Source organism: Orycteropus afer, unplaced genomic scaffold (assembly GCF_000298275.1).
Source record: "Orycteropus afer afer isolate SDZICR_OR568_19922 unplaced genomic scaffold, OryAfe1.0 scaffold00136, whole genome shotgun sequence".
NCBI classification, from domain to species: Eukaryota; Metazoa; Chordata; class Mammalia; order Tubulidentata; family Orycteropodidae; genus Orycteropus; species Orycteropus afer.
In genome coordinates, this window is record NW_006921723.1 from 87,499 (window position 1) to 110,046 (window position 22,548).

Consider the following 22,548-nt stretch of genomic DNA (forward strand, 5'->3'; position numbering starts at 1 on the left):
ATTCAAGTCCTTTGTCCATTTTTAATTAGGTTGCTTGTCTCTGTTGTTGAGTTGTAGGGGTTCTTTATATTTTCTGCATACTAATCTCATATCAGATGTGTGATGATCCTGTGGATTGTCTTCCCCAGTGGTTCTTAATAAATGTGGTGATAAGGCTAGAGTGGTGGTTTCAGGGTCCCTGGGAATCTGACAGATGCAGGTTCAAGTTCTGCACTAGCTACATACCAGCTGTGTGACCTTGGGCAAGCAGCAGCATCACTGGGGCCTCTTTGAAATGGGGGTAATATTGTACACACTGCACACGGTTCTGGGAAAGAGTCAATGATTCCTCCCCTCCCACAAGCCTTTGTGACACATTATACTCTCTGGATCACTGTTGTTGTTAGCTGCTGTCACGTCAGCCCCCAAGCACGTGACCCCATTCACAGTGGAACAAAACACTGCCCAGTCCTGTGCCAGCCTCATGATTGGTTGTGGACCAGGCCACAGTGATCATAGGCTTTTCATTGGCTGATTTTCAAAAGTAGATTGCCAGACATCTCTTCCTAGTCTGTCTTAGTCTGGAAGCTTCACTGGAACCTGTTCAGCATCACAGAAAAACACAAGCCTCCACAGACAGGTGGGTGGTGGGAACGCATGAGATGCATTGGCAGGAAATTGAACCAGTATCTCCGGCATGGACCCCACCACTGCAGGAGCTCTATCACTGAATCACCAATGCCTCTGGGTGATTCTTAGCCAGGATCACTTTTATTAACATTGTCATATTATTATTTAAATAGCAAGAATCCATAGTGTGCAAGCCAAGAACACCTTGGCTCTTTTTCAACACTACTTGGTAAAATCACTCTCTCCCCTCTTGGCATGCCTCAAACCCCAGGAGACAGAGTCAGGGGAAGCAGCCCACATCCCCCTCTGTTGTCTGATCCTTGCATCCTCATCACCCACCACACTTCTCCCTTCTCTCTGCCTTCAAGGCCCCCTCACCTTCTTTTCATCCCTTCTGCCTTTGCATATGAGGGTCTGTCTCCAACACCACACCCCAACTTGTAGTTATCTTGCAGACCTTACCTCAATTGCCACCTCCTCTGGGAAGCCTTCCCTGACTTCACACCAAGACTAATCAGGTCCCCATATTACACATTCTATTAGTGGTTTTAGCTGACACTGATGGTGTCCTACCCAGGTCCCCTTGGCTCCCGCTGTTCCCATTCACACCAAGGGCTTTCTTCCCCACCCCACCCCCGACCCCTCCACCCCTGAATCTGCTGCAGGGAGAGGGGCGTTCCTCCAGTTGCTGAAGCAGGAATGGCTTGTGCGAAGGGCAGACCAGAGAGCAGCCCCCAGCCAGTGACAACAGGGTTCAATACCCTAGCTCGTTCGCCAGCATCAGGACCACTCTGCACTGCCTCCCAGAGGTCCCCAAAGTGACTTGGCTTCAGTTGCCCATGGTGGTAACTTACTTTATAAGACATCTTACACTGGCTGCCTTCCCGTTATAGATTGGATTGTGTCCCTCCACAAAATATGTGTTGGAATTCTAACGCCCTATAGATAAAAAGCAAATAAATCACTTTGATAACTAAGGTGCCCTGACCCAAGCCATGGTCTTTTCAGTCACTTAACATGCATGTATAAGCTGGACAACAAAAAAGGAAAATCCAAGGAGAATTGATGCATCTGAATTGTGATAATGGCAAAGAATACTGAATATATTGTGAACTCCCAAAAAAAAGAACAAATACATCTTAAAAAAATATATATATATATATACTGCTCTTTCTGCCATCTTGGAGCCTGTAGAGGCCTGCTGGGAACAGGACTTCTAAACTGGCAAATATGTCTGGAAGGTTGTGGTCCAAGGCTATTTTTGCTGGCTATAAACGGGGTCTCCGGAACCAGAGGGAGCACACAGCTCTTCTTAAAATTGAAGGTGTTTATGCCCGAGATGAAACCGAATTCTATTTAGGCAAGAGATGTGCTTATGTGTACAAAGCAAAGAACAACACCGTGACTCCTGGCAGCAAACCTAACAAAACCAGAGTAATCTGGGGAAAGGTAACTCGTGCCCATGGAAACAGTGGCGTAGTTCGTGCCAAATTACGAAGCAACCTTCCTGCTAATGCCATTGGACACAGAATCCGTGTGATGCTGTATCCTTCAAGGATTTAATAACTACTGAAAAGTAAATAAAGTAAAATTGTGAATTTGTTAAAAAATATATATTGTGATTTGGGTGAAAGTTTACAGAGCAAATTCATTTTCCATAAGCAGTTCACATACACTTTGTCTTATGACAATGACTGCAATTTCCCACAATGCAACAGCTCTCTTCCCACTTCCTGCCCATAGTTACCTCTTCCCGGTGTCCTTCCTTCCCGTGCACTCCTATCCCCTGAGCTATGTCCCTGTGCACACACAGCCCTTGTATTCGCTCATGATTGATCTCTCCAAGGATTGTATCTACCTAATGTAAATGTTCAGCTCATATGCCTGTCTTTTATTTGGCTGGAAGCCACAGGAGTGGGTTCAATTCCAGACCTGGGGTGTGGTGTTGGAGACAGACCCTCATACGCAAAGGCAGGAGGGATGAAAAAAAGGTGAAGGGGCCTTGAAGGCAGAGAGAAGGGACAAGTGTGGTGGTGGGTGATGAAGATGCAGGGATCAGGAGTGGGTTCAATTGGGTTCAATTCCAGGCACCTAGGGGCCATAGTCTCAGGGGCTACACCAGGCTGTATCAGAGCAACAAACCTGGTCTTTTTTTTTTTTTTAAATAATTTTATTGTTCTCCCACTTTATCCAGTATCTCCTATATAGATCCCCCTCTGAGTGGTTGACAGTAGTAGCCAGGGACCATTTAGTTCTCTGGTCTCATAGTCATATAGGCTAAGGATCACATGGTGTACCAGTTGCTTGGACTAATTATTTCCACGTGTCTTTGGTTTTCTTCATTCTTCTTTGCTCTGAACGAGGAGAGACCCATTGTTGCATCTAGATGGCCGCTTGCAAGCTTTTAAGATCCCAGTCGCTACTCACCAAGGTAGGATGCAGAACAATGTTTTTTGTGTAGTATGTTACACCAAGTGAACTTGATGTCTCCTGCGACCACGGTCCCAAGCCCGTAAGTCCAACTACTTGCTCCCTCCAGGTGTCTAGCTGTGGCCTTGTCCCTTATCAGCTCTACTACATACCTGGAAATTCTTAAAGAACATACAAATACACTTGTAGAAACATTGTCTGCCAACCATATGCTTGGCCATGAACACATTCCCCCCTGCACAGACATACCTAATTGATCATCCTGCCCATTCATCTATTCACCCGTAGATCAATGTTTGCCATCACTGACAATGCAGTACTTACGTGCAAAAGCGTTCGAGAATGAACAAATCCATCTTGAAGGAAGTACAGTTAGAATGTTCCTTAGAAGTGAGAATGGATAGGTTTCATCTTCCTTACTTTGGACACACGTCATTGGGAAAGATCAGTCACTAGAAAAGGACATCATGTTTGGGAAAGCAGAGGAAGAAAGATGCCCTCAATGAGATGAATTGACACAACAGCCGCAACAGACTCTAACATACCAAGAACATGAAGATGGTGCAGGATCAGGCAACAGTTCCTTCTGTTATACACAAGGTCACTATGGGTCAGAGCCAACTGGACGGTCACCAACAACAACATACCTGCAGATGCTAACCAATATAATGTAATCACCTTCCCTAATGTAATCACCCAATCACTTGAGGTCATACCAGAGTAGGGCGGATTCTAAACCTAATCACTTCTGAGCTATATAAAGACCAGCATAGCCACAGAGGTGCGTACAGACATAGAGGAAAGACAGAAGTCATCTGACAATGGAGGCCCATGAATCTATAAGCCTAGGAACTCCAAAGATCGCAAGTTACTAGAAGTTGAAAGTGAAGACAACTTGAAGCAATTACTGTTGAAGATCAAAACTATAGTCTTCAGTATGAATTACACCTCAACATAAAGAACACATGTCCTCACAATGGAACAATAAGCAACATCATGTTAAATGGGGAAAAGATTAACATTGTCAGGGATTTCATTTTACTTGGATCCACAATCTATATCCAAGGAAGCAGCAGTCAGGAAATCAGATGTCATATTGCACTGGGCAAATCTGCTGCATAAGTCCTCTGTAAAGTGTTAAGAAGCAAAAGATGTTACTTGGAAGACTAAGGTGTGCTTGACCCAAGCCATGGTATTTTCAATCACCTCATATGCATATGAAAGCTGGACAATGAATAAGGAAGACCAAAGAAGGGTTGATGCCGTTGACTTGTGATGTCCACAAAGAATAGTGAAAATACTGTGTACTGCCAGAAGAATGAACAAATCTGTCCTGGAAGAAGTGCAGCTGGAACGCTCCTTGGAAACAAGAATGGCCAGGCTTTGTGTCACCTACTTTGGTCATGCTGTCAGAAGGGGCCAGTCCCTGGAGAAGGATATCATGGTTGTTAAAGTGGACAGTCAACAAAAAAGGGGAAGGCCCTCAACGAGATGGATTGACACAGTGGCTGCAATGATGGGCTCAAGCATAACAAGGCTTGTGAGGCTGGTGCAGAAATGGGCAGTGTTTTGAACTGTAGTCCATAGGGTCTGTGTGAGTCAGAGCCGGCTCGATGGCACCTACCAACAACAGAAGTGGAAATAGGAGCCCTGTTGGCACAATGGTTACATGCTCGGCTGCAGTTCAAACATATCCAACAGCTCCATGGCAGAAAGACCTAGCAATGTGTCTCCATAAAGATTACAGTCAAGAACACCCTACGGGGGCAGTTCTATTCTGTCGCATGGGGTTGCTTTGAGTCAGAATCAGCTCAACAACACCCAACAATTGAACTAGGAAATGAGAAGCTGAACTCGGAGTCCCTGGGTGGCTCAAATGGTTTAGTACTCAGCTACCAGCCAGAATGGTGGTGGTTTGAACCCACCAGCGGTGCCTCAGGAGGCAGGTCTGGTGGTCTGCTTCTGAAAGGTCCCAGCCCTGAAAATCTTATGGGGCACTGTTCTGCTCAGCACACATGGGGTGTCTGTGAGTCCGAGTCAACTGGTCGGCAACCAGCAACAGGAGACTGAAATAGACAAAGAAGGACCTCCCCCTAGAGACACACTCTGAATTCCAACTTCTCACCGCCTAAACTGTGAAAAGACGTCTGTTCTCTAAAGCCAACCACTTCCGGTATTTGTGTTACAGCAGCACTAACAATCTAATACCCTTCATTTCCCTGCCTCTCTCCCCACCCTCAGATGTATCCCCTCAGGGTACCTGCCAGATAAATTACTTGTCCCCAAATCCTTGTCTTAGGGTCTGTTTAGGGTGAGCCTGACCTGAGACAGCAGTTTGACCCATTGTCATTAATCCCATAATTATGTTCAGATATTTGTTGCTTCTTCCCTGGGCTGGGCCATGTCCACCACAATGTCCCCAAAGCCCACACAAGGTCTGGCATGTAATAAACCAAACCAGTTGCCATAGGATCAACCCTGAGTCCCAGCAGCCTCGTGTGTGTCAGAATAGAACTGTGCTCCATAGGGGTTTCAAGGCCTTAATCTTTCAGAAGTAGATCTCCAGGACTTTCTTTGGAAGCACTTCTGGTAGACTTGAACTCCCAACCTTTTGGTTACCAGCCAAACGCATTCACCATTTGCACCACCCAGGGACTAGATGCTCAATGAATGCCCTCTCACAAATGACCCTGCGTTTCACTATTGTGAGGTGGCTGGGATGGTGATGGGGGACTTGACCCCCTCTTCTGTCCTCAGAAGGCCCCACAGGGGGAGCAATGAGCAGAATGGAGCTCACTTTGAGCTATAAAAGGCAGCTTCATGTACTAGGCTACAGAGCCTGGACAGCTGGGCCAGGGCCCCAGGGGCCAGACAACCGGGATGACCCTTGTAGCCATGGCTAGGACTCCTGGGGTGTCCCTGGGGCACCAAAGGCCCCCAGCCCCAACAGAGAGCACAGCTTGGCTCTGGCACCATGTCTCGCCTCCTTCTCCCTCCCAGCATCAGATTCCTCCTCCGGGAGCTCCCTGAGCAAGAGGCCAGGCCAAGGACCCTACAAGGCCACGGAGCAAGCTGGCCACTCCTGCGGGAGGGATCCCTTTCCGGAGACAGTGGTGTCAGGCCTGGAATTAGCCACAGCACCTGTGGAGAGACTGGTCCAGGGTCTCTGGGGCCAGTGGGGGTGGTGGAGGCTGACCTCTGCTGCTCCAGACTGAGACAGCTGAGGGAGTGAGGCAGGGAGGGGAAGGGGGTCTTAGGATCCTCTCAGCTCTGTTCTAGACTCAGCTGGATCGGCTCCCAGCTCTGCTACTCACAAGCTAGGTGAGCTTGGGCAAGCTGTTCTGCACCTTAGTTTCCCCATCTGTAAAACAGGGACTAGGGTGCATCTGGCCCATTCATGGCCTTTTCAATTGCCTTATATCCATGCAGAAGAAGCTGGACAGTGGAAAAGGAAGACAGAGGAAGAAGTGATGTATTCGAATTGTGATGTTGGCAAAGAATACTGAAAATACCGTGGGCTGCCAGAAGATTGAACAAACCAGTCTTAGAAAAAATACAACCAGAATAACCCTAGGAGGTGAAGATGGTGAGACGTCTTCCTTACTTTGGACACATTGTCAGGGAAAGACCAATGGGTAGAAAAGGACATCACGTTTGGTGAAGAAGGTCAGTGAACCAAGGGAGACCTTCCAAGAGACGGCTCAACACTGTAGCCAATGGGCCCAAACATGCCAATTCACACAAAGATGGCACAGGACTGGGCAACGCTTCGTTCTGTTGCACATGAGGTCACCATGGCGTCGGATTCAACTCGATCCCAACTAACAACAGTAACAAAACGCTAATACCTGTAGCCAATTTCTAGAATTTGTGTAAAAACAGGACATTGGTTAAAGCCACCTCACCTGGCTGGCCCTGACCAGCTGTGTGGCCTAGAGGATGAGACTTGGTTTCCTCACCTGCATAATAGGAATGGGAGCTCTGGTAGCGTAGTGCCTACGGCACTTGACTACTATCCGGAAGGGTGGCAGTTCAAACCCACCAGCCACTCCTCGGAAGGAAGGTTGGGCAATCTATTTCCATAGTGATACTGCCTCGGAAACCCAAGGAGGGGTCACTATGAGTCGGGTCCAACTTGACAGCAGTGAGTTTTGAGTTTATAATGGGAATAAAAATAATCCCCCACCTGTTAGGATTCAGGGAAGGTGGATGGTATAACGCCAGTGGGAAGCGCTTAGCAGTTCCTTCAGGAACGTGCCGAGTGCAAGATGAAGGTACTTCCTGCTCCATCTGGAGCCCTTTCATCTTCATCAACATTTTGTGAGAGGCAATTAGCCTCCTTTATCACAAACGGAAACTGAGTCTTAACACAGAGCATGGGAGAGGGGTGAGATGAGGGAAGGCTGGAGAACAGAGCTGGGGAGGGGTCTGGGTTGGAGTCTCCTCAACCCCCGAATATTGGGAGAAGCCAATGTCCCTGGAGCATGAGAGAAGTTCTTGAATGTTCTGTTTGCACCTTTTGGGGCCTCCACACCAATGGGGTTGAACTTCTCTTAGTGATGAAAGGAGGAAGCTGGTTTCAGGGACAGCGTAGGAGCTGGGCACGGCAGGGGGAGGTGGCCTGACATCCTGTGTCTGTCTAGTGGCAAAGAGCCGGGATGTAGAAGCTTATGACCTTTATGCTGGGCTACGGAATCAGGAAGGCTTCCTGGAGGAGATGTCATCTGAACTAGGCCTTGAAGGATAAGTAGAAATTTCCTAGGCAAAGAAGTGTACATGTGTGTGTCAGTGGAAATTTCTCATTTTATTAATTTTATCTACTTAACTCAATTTAGTTTGACTTTAATTGTATTGAATTAATTGAATTTAACAAGCACTTTCTGATTTTCTAGGGGGTCACATATAAGACTATGACACAGGCCTATCCCAAAGCAGCCCTAAATCATTAACGATGATTTAGTCATAATAATAAACCACCCACCTGTCAGTCTGCCACAGTATGGTGGCTCGTTGTTGCCATGATGCTGGAAGCTATGCCACCTATATTTCAAATACCAGCAGGCTCTCTAATGGTGGACAGGTTCCAATGGAGATTCCAGAGTAGACAGACTAGAAAGAAAGACCTGGTGATCTACTTCTGAAAATCAGCCAATGACAGCCCTGTGGCTGACACAGAGCGTTGTCCAGAGGAGTGCTGGGAGGCAAGCCCCTCGATTGGAAGGCACCCAAAGGACACCATGGCCGCAGCAAGGGACTCCAGCACGCCACCGCTCATAAGGACGGTGCAGGACCGGGCAACGTTTCATTCTACTGTGCAGGGGCTGCTGTGAGTCAGAGTTGCCTCAATGGCCACTAACAACAATATTGTTGTTGTTATTTGCTGTCAAATCGGACCTGACTCATAGCGACCCTTTAGGGTTTCTGAGGCGGTATCACTACGGATAGGAATAATAATTGCAATCATTCCCATCTTCTTCAGAGCACCCTGCAAGGGCTCAACACAGGTTGAATGTGTGTGTGTGTGTGTGTGTGTGTTGGGGTGAGTGCATGTGTGTTGGGTTGAGTGTGTGTGTCAGGGTCTGTGTATGTTAAGTAGATAAAATGATTGCTGAGCAGGTGAGTGATTGAATAAACCTCTCTGGTCTCAAGGAAGGAGCTCTGGTGGTGTAGTGTGTAAGGCATTTGACTGCTAACCAGGATAGTAGTTCAAACCCAACAACTTCACGGCAATGAGGTTTTTTTGGCCTCAGAGAGCTGAGGAGAGAGGAAGGTGCTGCAGGCACAGGGGCAGTAAGTGCAAATGCCCTGTGCTGGCAACAGTGGTGTCTGGGAAGTGGTGAGAAGAACGCTGAATGGGGGTGAGGAGAGCTGGGGCACTGGCAGGAGACTGCAGTGGGAAGGAAGCTGGGGAACTGGGTGTCTTGTGGGTGCTGAGAGGCACTGCTGGTTCCGAGCAGGGGAGGGAGGGGGTTGGTGGCTGGGCCTGGCCTGGCCTCCAAGAGTTTCCCTGGATCAAACGATTGATTGATTTTGTTACCCTGTCAGTCAAATGGGATGGAAGCCACAGGGCAGGGGAGATGGAGAAAGACAGACACATGGAAGAGGAGATAGAGAGGGAGAGAGACAGATGGAAGGAGAGAGACAGATGGAGGGAGGGAGAGAGAGAAAACAACAGAGAGGGAGACAGAGAGACTCACAGAGGCAGAGAGATGGGGAGAGACCCAGTGAGAGTTTGAGACAAAAATCAAAAGAGACAGAGAGAGAGGATGATGGAGGGAGACACAGAATCAGAGACAGAGACGGAGAAGGACAGAGAGGGAGGCAGACAGACACAGAGGGACAGAGAGAGACACAGTTACTCAGAGGGACAGGGAGAGAGGATGGTGCAGAGATGTGCCAGAAGGCAGTGAGGGTGACCCGGGGAGATGCATGGGATGGTGCCAGGAGATGGGAGGGGGCCTGGTGGAGGCACCCCACAGGGAAGAGGAGATAGCACAGGACACCCCACCCTCCCACCCTCCTCAGCCGTCCCCTCACACACCCCTCTCAGGCCCTGCCATGGGGGCTCTTTGGGCCACCCTGGGCCCACATACGCACACAGGACCATGTCACCAGGTTAAAAATGGAAATGGCTAGAGCCTTTCTGTCTTTCTTTTTTTTTTCCCCTTGAAGAAAATCCTAAGCCCAAATAAGGCAAGGGCCAGGGAGGCCGGTGAGCAGCCAAGTCTGTGACGGGGCAGGCGAGTGGTGGCTGGCCCGGCTGGGCAGGAGGCGGTGCACACAGAGGTTAAAAGGCTGCTCCTCCACCCTTGCCTCACACTTGGCCCCACAGCCCCACCGCCACCATGGAGGCCATCAAGAAGAAGATGCAGATGCTGAAGCTGGACAAGGAGAACGCCATTGACCGCGCTGAGCAGGCCGAAGCCGACAAGAAGGCTGCCGAGGAAAAGTATAAGCAGGTGAGCCATGCTGGGCCGTGCTGGGGTTGGCGGCACCCTCTCTGGGCTGGCTCCTAGGGCCAGGTGTTGGAGTCGCTGAGGCTGTGGTGCCTGGGGCTGGGGCGAGGCAGAGAGAGTGAGGGGACCACTGTCTTCCCTGGGCTTAGAGAGGAGGGGCCCCTGGACGCATCACCACTTAAGACAGTAGGAGTCAAGTTAGTTTGAGAGAAAGGGAGGGGGGAGAGGAAGAAAAGGATGTTTGAGAAAAAGGGGAAGGTGTGTGTGTCTGGGGGTGTGCAAGCGTGTGAGTGAGTGTGTATGGAGGGCTGAGGGGACCAGCAGGGTTTGTGTACATTGGGCTTGATGCTGTGTATATGTGAGAAAGCTGACAAGAAAGTGTGTTTGAGCACTCCTGTGTATGTGCATGTGTTCTGCGTGTTTCAACTAGACAGGAGGAGTACGGAGGGGTGAAGGTGACTGAGAACATGTGTATACAAGGAGAGGTGAGAACGAGTACCAGTGTGTGTCTATGCACGCATATAGATGAGGTGTTGGTGTGGGTGTGCGTGTAGAAGGGAGAGGCTGGGTCTGTGTGTGTCCTTGTGCAAAATTTGACATGAAAGTAATTGAGTATGTATGTCAAGTATACGTGTCCAGTGTGTGTGTCAAGGTGGTCTCTGTGTTGGCATGTGTACTGGGTACGTGTGTATTGACTGCGTTTCTCCTGGCATGTGTGTATGGGTGTGTATTTCTGTTGGAGCATGTCTGTGTGTGTTGAGGTGAGTGTGTGTGTCAGGGTGAGTGTGTTTCCGTTGGCATATTGTGTGTGTGCCTAGGTGAGTGTCATCTGTTTGGAGGAGTCAAAGTATATGTGTGTCAGGGTGAGTATGTGTCTGTTATGATGTGTATGTACGTCTGTTGGGTGAATGTATGTTTGCATTGGCATGTGTGTTGGGTGAATATGTGTCAGGATGAATGTGTTTCTGTTGGAGTGTGTTGGAATGTGTGTGTGTATGTTAGTGTGTGTGTGTGTTGGGGTGATTATATGTTGGAGTCTGTGCGTGTTGGAGTGTATCTGTGTGTGGTATGTGTGTTCCCATTGGCATGTGTGGGTGAGTGTGTGGGTGTGTCAGGGTGAGTGTGTATGTTAGGGTGAGTGTGTGTTCAGGTGTTTCTCTACACGTGTCAGGGTGAGGGTGGAGGCCTGGGGGCCAGGTGGCTGGAGAGCTGAGGGTAGGCCTGGGAGCCTCTGTGCTCTGTGCATCTCTGGGGGAGCCCCTGCTCCCCCTGCTGCCGGCCTGGGGAGGAGGCAGGACCTATTGTAGGCAGAGGGTACGGACGTATCTTTTCACCCCTGTGGCCCAGAAGCCCACACAGACCCTGGACCCAAAGCTGGGCACTCTGGCAGAAGAGGGTCTCCAAGGAGCTAATGGAAGGCAGTGGGCAGAGGCCTGGGCCAAGCAGAAGTCAGCTGTCCTGGGTCTAGGTGGCCAGAGTAGCCAATGGGAGGAGGAAAGGGGTTCTGCCCCCCCACTAACATCCTGCTTAGGCTCCTCCACACCCCGGGGTCAACTGCCCAGCCTTTAGAAGTGTCTAGGTCTCAGACAAACCCAGGGAGACACCCAGTGGTGGCACCAATGCCCAGCCTGGTGCCAGGCCAGCTCTCAGGGGAAAGCTCTGAGTTCAAACAGGTCTCATCTGAACCACAGTTCAGCCAGTGGGCCACCTGGAGCAACTTCTCTGTGCCTCAGTGGCCCTAAGTGTGGGGCCGGTGACAGAAGTGCCTCCTCAGCTGCGTGGGAGGGTTAGAGGTGGCCATGCAGGTGGAGCCCTTGGCCCTACGCCTGGTGCCTGGCACTGAGTAAGCATTCAATCAATGTGGGGTTGTTTCCTGCCCCGCCCAGCTGTCCCATTGGGCCTCCCCATCCCCCAATGTCCCAGGGCTGCCCTAAGTACCTGTGACACATCCTCCCAGGCCAACCCTGCCCCAGCACTTCCTGCCACAAATTGCCCTCCCTCCCTGGACCCCTCCCTGGCAAGCACAGATGCCTATCCTGTGTGGGTCTGGAGCTGCCCCAAAAATTCAATGGTAAATTTTTCATTCACCATTTGGCCCTCACCATAAGAGACTTAGCAAGAGATTTAAAGAAGAAGAAGAAAAAAAAGTTCATTTCTCTAATTCTCACTAAAGTGTGAATGACTGGTATACCCTAATGTTTAGAACAGAAGGTACCTCAAAAGCCTCCAGCCAGCTGTGTGGCCAGGAGGTACAAGTTCTCCAACCTCCAGCTGGATTTTCATTCTGTTCTTTTTTTCCACAAAGTTGCCCACTGTGGTAGACTTGGCTTGAAATCCCAGCTGGATTGTCTCAGGATTGCTAGGATTGACTCAGGGCACATTGCTGCTCCACTATGAGCCCTCAATGTTCTCGCCTGTGAAATGGGAGCAAACTATGCCTTCTGACTGCTTTGATGGAACTCAAAACACCAAGGCTCAAAGCACAAATCAGAGCTCCACCCCTCCCCAGATGGCAGTCCTGGGTGGGAAACAAGGCAGGAGGTAGTAAGGGACTCAATTTACTCAGACTGGCTTATGCTGCAGGCAGCCAGCCAGTGCGAGCCTGGAGGCCAGCCTGACCCTCAGGGACCCTGCAGTGATCTCCCAGTTCCTGCTCTGCTGTGCAGTGTGGGAATGGGACAGGGAGGCCCAGCTCCCTCTTCCTGCCGCTTCCCTTCTAGTGCAGTGACATCCGCCACAACTGGCCTTTGACCTCACATCCTGCCTCAGCCCTGCCTGAAGGCTGTGTTTTCAGGGACAAAGGTGTGTGGTCCCCTCCCTCCTGGCCATTTTCCAGACAGGGAAACTGAGATCCAAAGGACAGTGACTTGCCTAAGACCTCATAGAACCAGGGCCAGGCTCCGCCTCCTAGACCAGACTCCGCCTCCTGGACCAGGCCCTGCCTCCTAGGCCAGGCTCCCAGGCTCTTGGCGCTAGCATAGACCTTGTGCATGGAATCCAGACAAAAGGGACAGAAACCTGATTCATGCCACTCTTACTCATTTTCATACCTGGTCTCCTTCTACTGGAGGATTTGGGGTGGGGGTATTTATTCATGCCACAAACTTCCCCTGGGCTCCTGCTGAATCAGGCCCAGCCCTATGCTGGGTAATACTGGGGCCCAGAATGACCTCACTCCCAGACCTAACCCTGGGAGAGCCCCCAGGCTAGGGCGGACAGAAGCAGACACAGATGCTTCCAACCTCAGTGGTCAGAGCAGGAGCAGAAAGAGAGCCAGGGAGCCCTGAGCAGCAGTGAGGACTCTGCTCAGGGCAGGGGTGCTGGGGTGGAGTGTCAAAGGTCAGGAGGAGGCCCCCTCAGCAGATGGGGAGCAGTGGTCATAGCAGGTAGTGTTCAAACGAGCCAGCTTTGGAGTGGTAAGGGGTGAAATCCCCATTTTCCATGGCCTTGGGCAAGTCCCTCCCCTTTCTGGGGCTCAGTTTACCCTACTGTAGCATGGGGGCTTAGGGAGATATTTTAACATGCCTGGTGTGAATGGTTTGCACTTGGCTACTAACCAAGAGGTTGGTGGTTCAAACCCGCCCAGCGGCACCACAGAAGAAAGGCCTGGCAATCTGCTTCGGTCAAGATTACAGCCAAGGAAACACTATGGAACAGGTCTACGATGTAACACTTGGAGTTGCCATGAGTCGGAATCAACTCGACAGCAGAAGGACTATTTGGGGTTTGGTACATTCTAAATACTCTACAGCCCCCAACTCCAACATTCCCGTCTAAATGTGGCCAGAAAAAGTCTTCAAGACCCCAAACCATCTTTCTGCCCTAATGACCCCAATGCTGAAAATTTTACTCTCATTCTCACGTGTTAAGAGCAAGGTACTTAGACAACGCCCAGTAAATGCCACTCCCACAGAGCTGGAGAGAAGTCAGGTGACCACAGAGGTGTGGCTGGCAGTGAACATCTGCAATGAAACTGGCTCATTTTCTCAGGCAAGGCTGGGGTTCAGAGACCACCACGTGGGGGCTTTCAGTTTGTAGATGAGGAAACTGAGGCCAGCAAAGGGCAAAGGGTCACACCAACAGGATGCAGAGTCAAGCTCCCAGGCTCTCAGCCTGGAGGTCAGTGTCCCACCCTGTAGATTCTGATTTTAGCCTGAGCTGTCCCACCCTCCCTAGGCTGAGCCCTCAGCCACCACTGACATCCCTGCAACAGGAAGTTGGGTGGCCCTTGAGGCCTTTGGACAGAACAGCTGTCCCCACTCTCCTTGGCACCACAGCTAGGGGCCATCACTGTGACTTCAGCCAAATCTCCCCACCCCCACCTCAGCTGCCACTTCTATGCCCCCAGCTCAGTAGGACACTTGGGAGGCTCAGAGACCAGGCATGGGCCCTTTTAAGAATTTGTACCAGTTCATGCATACACATTCACACAGCACCTGGTACATTCCATCTGGTCCCTTGCACCTGGTACCTTATACCCTGGTGCCCTGTACTTGGTACACTGCACTTGGTATATCATCTCAGGTGAGTGGGCAATCCAGATTCAGAGCTCACTTTAGAAGCCATAGTAACAGCAGCTCTTGTAGCACAGCCTCTTTGGGGAAGAACAGAAAGAAGCAAGTAAGAGAGGGGTCAGGAAAACAGGATTGGGGTGAGGGACGGGCCAAGGGCTAGTGTCCAGAAGCACTGGGTTTAAATCCTGTGCTGTGTGACCCGGTAAAAGTTACTTTACCTCTCTGGGCCTCCTGCTGAGGAGGAGGCAGGAGAATGAAGGAGGGCTGAGTACAGGATGTCTGCCCACCCTGGAAGACCAGGGGTCAAACGACCAGATAGACACAGCTAGAGTACGGCTCTACTCTGGGCTGAACATGACCGTCTCAGTGGGGATGGCCAGAAGGGACAGGTTGGGATCCCGGAGTTGACTCTTAACCTGTATGGTGGGGGCTAGTGGGGGATGGAGAGTTCATGGGGTCTGGGATCTGTATCCTTCAGACCTGAGCTTCTCAAAGGGGGGTGGAGTGTGGGATGGGGACAGATCTGTCAGATAAATGGAGAGGACAGAATATTTGGGAAAGGGAGGGGCCATTTTAATTTAAACACAGGCAAATGTGCAAGAATTTAGAAGATTTAACCAGAGCCTTCAACGAAAGTGATCTTTGAGGAGTGGACCTCTTCTGGCCAAGCCCCCAAAGTCCTGGATTGGGGGGGTCTAAGCCCCACAGCTCTTTGGTATTTTGGTGAGAGTCTGAGAATCAATTCCTGAGGGCAATAGGGCAGATATACGGTTACAAAGTGTCTCTGGCTGCCAGTATGTGTGTGTGTGTGGAGGAAGGTAAGCCTATAGGGGGATAGCTTACAGACAGAAGTGGGGAGAGATTTTAGGCCCAAAAAATGAGACCCCTTTTCTGTTTAACCCAGGATCGTGAAGAGGCTACACTCCCTGAAACTGAATGTTTTTCTGGGAAATATGTCAGGACTTCTATCAGTTTCCCAAAAGCTGTACTTGATCCCACCAAGGGTATTGGGGACCCTCAAAAGGACAGGAACAGCTGGTCCCCAGGTCAGAGCTGCAGGAAGGATGTGGACCATGAAAATTATATTGTTGCTACTGTTAGTTGCCATGGATTCAATTTCAACTCATGGTGACTCCATGTGCCACAGAGTAGAACTGCTCCATAGGGTTTTTACGGAAGCAGACTGTCAGTCCTTTCTTCCACGGTACCACTGGGTGGGTTTGAACTCCCAACCTTTAGGTTAGCAGTTGAGCACAAATCATTTGTGGCACCTAGGGACCTTGAGAACACTATTAACAGGTAGTAATTTTGAGTGCTACATACTAGTGTGGAGTCCTAGTGGGGCATTGGTTACAACACTAGGCTGCTGTCCAAAATGAGAGTGGTTTAAACCCATCAGCCGTACTGTGGAAGAAAGATGCAACAGACTGCTTCAACAAAGATTTACAGCCTTGGAAACCTGGGGAGTTCTACTCTGACCTATATGGTTGCTATGAGTTGGAATTGACTAGACTGCAATGGGTTGGATTTTGGACATACTATTGAGGAGCCTGGTGGTGCAGTGGTTAAGGCATTCAACTGTTAATCTAAAGGCTGGCAATTCAAATCCACCAGCCGCTCTGCGGGAGAAAGATGAGGCAGTCTACTTCCATAAAGATTTACAGCCTTGGAAACCCTATAGGGTTGTTCTACTCTGTCCTATAAGGTCACTGTGAGTTGGAATCCACTCGATGGCAGTGGGTTTATTGTAAGGGGCCACCACTCATCTGTCAGTGTTCGTTGTGTTCTACATAGGGTCACTATGATATGAGTTGGATCTGACTTGACAGCACTGACCAACAATGTTTGTAAGGAACCCTGGTGGCACAACAGTTAAGTGCTTGGCTGCCAAAGGAAATGTTGGCAGTTAGAACCCCATCTAGTAGCTCTGTAGGAGAAAAGATCCATAGATCGATCTTCCGTAAAAATTAAAGCCAATTCTATGCTGTGTCACGTGATGCGATTCTACTGTCACATGGGTCACTGAGTCAAAACCGACCTAACAACAGCAACACATACTATGTAGGAGATGGTTACGCGCTTGACTACTAAATAAAAGGCTGGCGATCCAAACCTACCTAGAGGCACCTTCAAAGTACGGCCTGGCGACCAGCTTCCGAGAGTTCACAGCCTTGAAAACCAAGGCCGCACACTAAGGTCGCCATGAGTCGCAATCACTGGAGGGCAACTAACAGCAACATACCTTGGTTATCCCTCTGTTTTACAGACGTGGAAACTGAGGCCCAGGGAGAGATAGCGGATTCTTGTGGACATGGGGGATGCCCCTATATCGCAGGGACGTGCCCCCCAAGCTGACACGCGCCCCTATCTGTCCCCAGGTGGAGGAGGAGCTGACACACCTCCAGAAGAAGCTGAAGGGGACGGAAGACGAGCTGGAAAAGTACTCGGAGGAACTGAAGGACGCACAGGAGAAGCTAGAGCTGACAGAGAAGAAAGCCTCCGACGTACGTGTGCAGTAATGGGGGCGCGCGCGGCAGGGTCGGCCGGGTCCAGGCCGGGAGGGCGCGCCCGCGGGAAAGGAGGAGCTTTCCCGGCGCTTTCTCCAAATATGTCCCGAATTGGGGCCTTCTCCAGCAGCTGTGGCCAGCGGTGCAGACGTCAGGCCCGCCCCCGCGGTGTGACGTCGCCTCGGCCGCGCTGACCTCACCCCGACGGCAGTCGGGCCGGGGGCGGGGACGGGCGGGGGCGGCCGGCGTTGCAAAGGCTGGCGGCCGGGGCGGCGGTGCTGCAGCGTCGCCGAGCCCAGCCTGCGCCCCGCTTCCCGCCGCGTCCCGCCATGGCTGGCCTCAACTCGCTGGAGGCGGTGAAGCGCAAGATCCAGGCCCTGCAGCAGCAGGCGGATGAAGCAGAGGACCGCGCGCAGGGCCTGCAGCGCGAGCTGGACGGCGAGCGCGAGCGGCGAGAGAAAGTGAGCGCGCGGAGCCCTGCCACTCCGGCATCCCCGCCCCGTCGCCCCCTGGCCCGGGACCCCGCCATTCCGATCCCCGCCACCTCCGCCCGGGCTCTGCCACCCCAGCACCTCCGCTCTGGTGCCTCCATCTCTGCGGCCTCAGGACTCCCTATCCGGCGCCCCGCGCCTTCCGGGACCCTGCGATCTCCGCCCAGCGACTCCCCCCGAACCCTTTTCCAGTGCCTCCAGCCTTGAGCTTTCAGCCTGGAGCCTCCAGGCCCCCAGAGTCCCCGCCCTGGCGCCCCCCACCGGCGCCCTCCCCCCTGGGACCCTTTCCGCGCTCCACATTCTGGAGCTTTCAGCCCTGCGCCCCTTGTCCCTGAGTATCCATCCCATGGACCCCTTCCCAGCTCCTCCAGCCACGCGCCCGACACCCCCCACCTGGGACCCCATGCCTGGCTTCCTTTGAAACCCCTTCTGGCGCCCCGCGTTTCCCCCCGGGATCCCCACCCTAACTATCCCCTCGTCCCGCCCAGCCCACTCACCCAGGGACTCTCTGCCCCCCGGCGTCCTCTGTCCCGCGCCCCTCCTTTCTTCCTTTCTCCCGGCGCCGCCCGGTTCCCGCGCTCACCGCCCGCCGCCCGCTTGAGCCTCCTACGCGCCCTCCGGCCCCGCCGACTCCTAGCTCCGTCGCAGCCGCCCCCCGGGGCCGCCGCCGAGACCCATCGTCCGCCGCAGTTCTCCCTCCTGGGCTGGGGTGGGGGCGCCGGGCGAGGCAGGGCGGGCGATTGGGAAATGGGGGGAAGGGTGGGTTGCGCGGTCAGGGTGGGAGAACGCTCCCCATGCGGGTAGGACCCCCGCCTGGCCTAGAGTGCTCAGTGGGGTGAAGGATAGCTGAGCCGCTATTGTGTGGGGCTGGCCGGCGGAGCGCACGGGGGCGGCTCACTTTCTGTCTCTCCCGCGCAGCCCTGCTCCAGCCGAACTTTCCCAGGGCGCGGCGGCGACGTGTCTGCCCTGGGCGGGCGGGGGGCGGAAGTGCTGCCCTAGCCTCCTGCCAGTTTCTCCCGGCTGGGCCCTGCGGGCACTAGGGGATGTAGAACTAGTCTACCAAAGCTCCTCTGAGCGCCTACTGTGTGCCTGCTATGCAGGCGGTGGGGCCTGAGACCTAAGGGGCTTACCATCCCCACTGCCCCTCAAGACAGAGATGTTGGTAGTTCTGCTGGGAAGACACCTGGGTTCTGGTGTCATCCCACCTAGCATTCTGCCTGACAATTTATTCAGCTCTGTACTTGACCTTCTGGAACCTGGTAAAGTAGAAGTGATAATGGTGCCTACTTCATTGGCCCTGGGTGTGGACCCCAGCATGGGGGCAGGCACATAGTAGGTGCTCAATTAGTGCCTTTTTTTCCTTTCCCTTTATCCCTGGAGCTGCTCACAGCCTAATGGAGGGGGATTTGTTAGTGTTATGGGAGTTCTCTAGGCTCTTATATGGGAACATGACATGGAAGGAGGTCTACAATGGAAGTTGAGCAGGGTTTTGAAGAATGAATAAGAGGCAAGGAAGTTGGGGGAATGGGATCCCAGGAGTCCTGGAAGCTGGGGTGTTGGGGCTCGGTGGAGATCCAGAAGAGGAAAAGGAGTTGGAAGGTATGGACAGATCTCAGTGAGAAGCCAGGCCGAAGCCCAATCCTGCACGAGCTGCTAGGCAGTTAACCTATAAGGGCTGCTTTGGTGAAAAGAGGCCTTAAAAAGGCGAGTGCGCTTCAAACAGTAGCTGGTTTGGCCTCTCACACATAACCTCTGTCTGATCTCATCCCAAGTCATGTCACTGGAGGACAATTACTTCTGCTTAAAAATGGCCTTTAGATGTGTGCCAAGACTTAGTAATGGGACAGGCCAGTTGGGAGGAAAGATGTACTTGGAAAGTTGAGGAATTCTTAAAAACTTCCCTTTACAAAGGCTGCTTCTCTTGGGCAGCAGAGGGGAAGCTGGGAGGTGGTTTCTGGGCAAAGGAACAGCCCAGAGGCAGGAGAGGAAAGAAAAAAAAAAAAAAAAAAAAAGACTCTTTCCAGCCGGCGTGTGGCAGACTTCTGGGGCGGCCTCCCGACAGCTGGTTTCATTTAGATTTTTGTGTGATTAACCGACATCTTCCGGTTGCTTTGCCACATGTATCTAGAGAGGCTCTTTTACCTTATAAGGGAAATCCTTTGTAGCCTGTGGAAGGCTCTGATTGCAGGAAGAGGTGGAGCCCTAAGTGACTAGCAGTGACAAGCATTTTTTCAAAAATACATATATAATGTGGTTAAGTGCTTGACTAGTAGCCAAAAGCTGGGCAGTCTGAACCCACCCAGAGGCACCTTGGCAGACAGGCCTTATGGTCTGCTTCAGGAAGGTTCCAACCTTGAAGACCCTTGGAGCAGTTTTCCTTTGCACGTGTAAGGTCACCAGGCGTTGGAATCGACTCAAGTGGCCATTGACGACAACAACATACACAGTAAAAACCTGCCAAAGTTGAAACCTGTGTAAGACAGAATCCTGTCAGAGAAGGGAAACTCATATTTTCCACTATAGAGAGCAACAGAGAAGTGGTAAGACCGCACCTTGTCAAAGGCGGAAAAGTTGCTTGGCCTGGGAAAACAAGGAAACATGGGCAGTCCCCTTGAATTCCGGCTCTCACAGGTCTCAATGTGTGTGTACACGCATACACGTATATATGTGTGTGTCTGAGCTCTTTGGGTTCCAGACGGTGGAAAATATACCAAAAGCAGAATTGCCAGGATTCAGATTTTCCCACATAGGGAGTGGCTCTTTTTTTTTTTTTTTTTTCCCAAAAAAAGACAACTCATGGAACAAGCACTGCAGTATATGAACTTAAAAAAATCAATTTCTTGACTACTGAGGGGTACGAGGTTACTTTTTGGTGTGATAAAAATGTGCTGGACTTAGACAGTGGCGAAGGTTGCGCCACTCTGTGGCGGGACTAAAAACCATTGGGAGAAAAAAAAATAATTCTTGTGCCAGTTGCTGGAGGTGAATGGGCAGACTTAAAGATCATGGAATTAAAGGCGCCCACTCATCAGAGGGAGGATGTGGGGACCATTTCTTAAAATAGTTGGTCAGTGCTTGGTTTTTTTATGGTGGGAAATACATAAGTCACAAAATATTTGCCATTTCATCAGTTTTCACTGACACTGAATACATTCGTCATGTGGTTCAACCCTTACTGTCCCGAATTTTTCCATCACCCTTAGCACACACTCAGTGTCCCTAAGTGTTAGCCAGTGGTTTCAATGGATTCTCCAAGTTGATGTCTTTGAGGATTTTAAGATCCAAAACACCTGTGGCAGTCTCACAGCTGCCTTTCTCTAGGTGTCTGGGGCAGAGAAGTTTCTTGATTCTCCACCTGTGTTTCTCGGCAGCTCTGACCTCATTCTGTTCCTGCACTTTTTTTTGGCTGTATAAATTCAAGGTGGGGGAGGGGCCAGGGGAAAAAAACAGCATCTCGCATTTTCATAGCCTTCCCCATTGGGAGATTCTTCTTTGTCCAATGATATGAAAAAATTAGTGTGACTAAAGCGGTCCCTAGGTGTATGGTTTTCTTTGACTGCTAACCTAACTGTTGGCAGTTCAAACCCACCCACTGCTGCTATGGAAGAAAGGCCTTGCAATCTGCTTCCGTGAAGATTACAGCCAAGAAACCCCTAGGGAGCTCAGTTCCACTGTGTGACACGTGGGGCTGCCGTGCCTCAGAATTGACTTGACTGCAGCGGGGACTGTAACTTGAATGGGACCTTCTCATCTCTGTTGAGCCCCATTTGATCAACATGCAATAGTCTGTCCTCATGGTGGACACCCTAGATAACTTGCCTGGCCTCAAAGTCGCCCACAGAACTTGGTTCAGAAAGGAAAGCGCCCTGGGCCTGGGGGCCACAAGAGGCCATTCCTCGCCAGCTCCGTGACATGAATAAAGTCACTTCCCCTAGCTGAGCCTTTTTGCTTTGCCCATCCGCAGAATGGATGAGACATGTAAAGGAAGGGAGGTGAAACAGCGGTAATAGGAACTGCCTGTCTGGTGCTTACTGTGTTCCAGGAGGGGTTCCTGGGTGATACGATCAGTTAAGCACTTAGTTACTTATGAAAACGTCAGAGGTTCAAGTCCACCCAGAAGAAGAAAGGGCTGGCACTCTATTTCCCTAAAGATTACAGCCCCCCAAACCCTGTGGAGCACAGTTCTACCCTGACATACAGGGGGTTGCCAGGAGTCAGAGTCAACTCACACCTGGTTTGGGATTTTTTAGTATGTCCCCCAGGCAATGCTAGAGGCTTTAGTTGTAGTCCTCATTGCAGTTGGGAGGTCACATGGCCTCCAGGTAACAAAGCCAGGATTCTGACCTGTGTCTGTGTTTCTGCAGTCTGCCATGTTTCCTTCCCTGTGAGTGAAAAGGCCTTGAAAAGCCACCACCACCGTTCAGACACCTCTTCTGTGCCAGTAACCAGGTTTTCTTCCCTTTTTATACCTTTTTGTCCCATCATCGACCCCTACTCCCAACTTTGTGGCCAATAATTAACTGAGACACCCATATTCTCTTTGTCTTTTTTTAATTTATCGTGGTGCAAAATACATACAACACAGTCAACAACTCCGCGGTTTCTACCTGCACCACTCAATGGAGTTGATTAAACTCTTTCTCTTTTCCCTAATTGTTCTACCACAATCAATGTCAACTCAGTGCCCCCCAAGCAAAAATTCCTCCTTGAGCCCCCTGCCCACCTTTGGAAACCACTAATTAGCTGTAGTTTCTATACATTTGCTTATTTCATAGACGTGAGATCATCGGTACTTGTCCTTTTGCGACTGCCTTGTTTCACCTAGCATGAGGTTTCCAGAGCTCCTGCATGTTGTGGCGTGCATCAGAACGTCATTTCTCTTTATGACTGAGTGGTATTTTATTGTGTGGTTGGACCACATTGTGTTCACCCACCATCTGCTGATGGACATGTCAGTTGTGTCCGCCTTTTGGATCTGGTGAAAAGTGCCGCAGCGAACATTGGTGTAGAGGTTTCTGTGTGCGTTCCTGCCTGCACTTCT

General features: G+C 51.1%; 1 protein-coding gene across 1 annotated transcript in view; it reads left to right on the forward strand.

The window, feature by feature from the left end:
* Window positions 1-9,884: 9,884 nt before the first annotated feature.
* The window catches only part of TPM4 (tropomyosin 4), a 26,285-nt gene continuing 13,621 nt past the window's right edge, over window positions 9,885-22,548 (forward strand). The window contains exons 1-2 of the mRNA XM_007945300.1: window positions 9,885-9,998; window positions 16,888-17,013. Coding sequence (XP_007943491.1) covers window positions 9,885-9,998; window positions 16,888-17,013 — 240 coding nt within the window. The remainder of the gene's footprint in view (window positions 9,999-16,887; window positions 17,014-22,548) is intronic.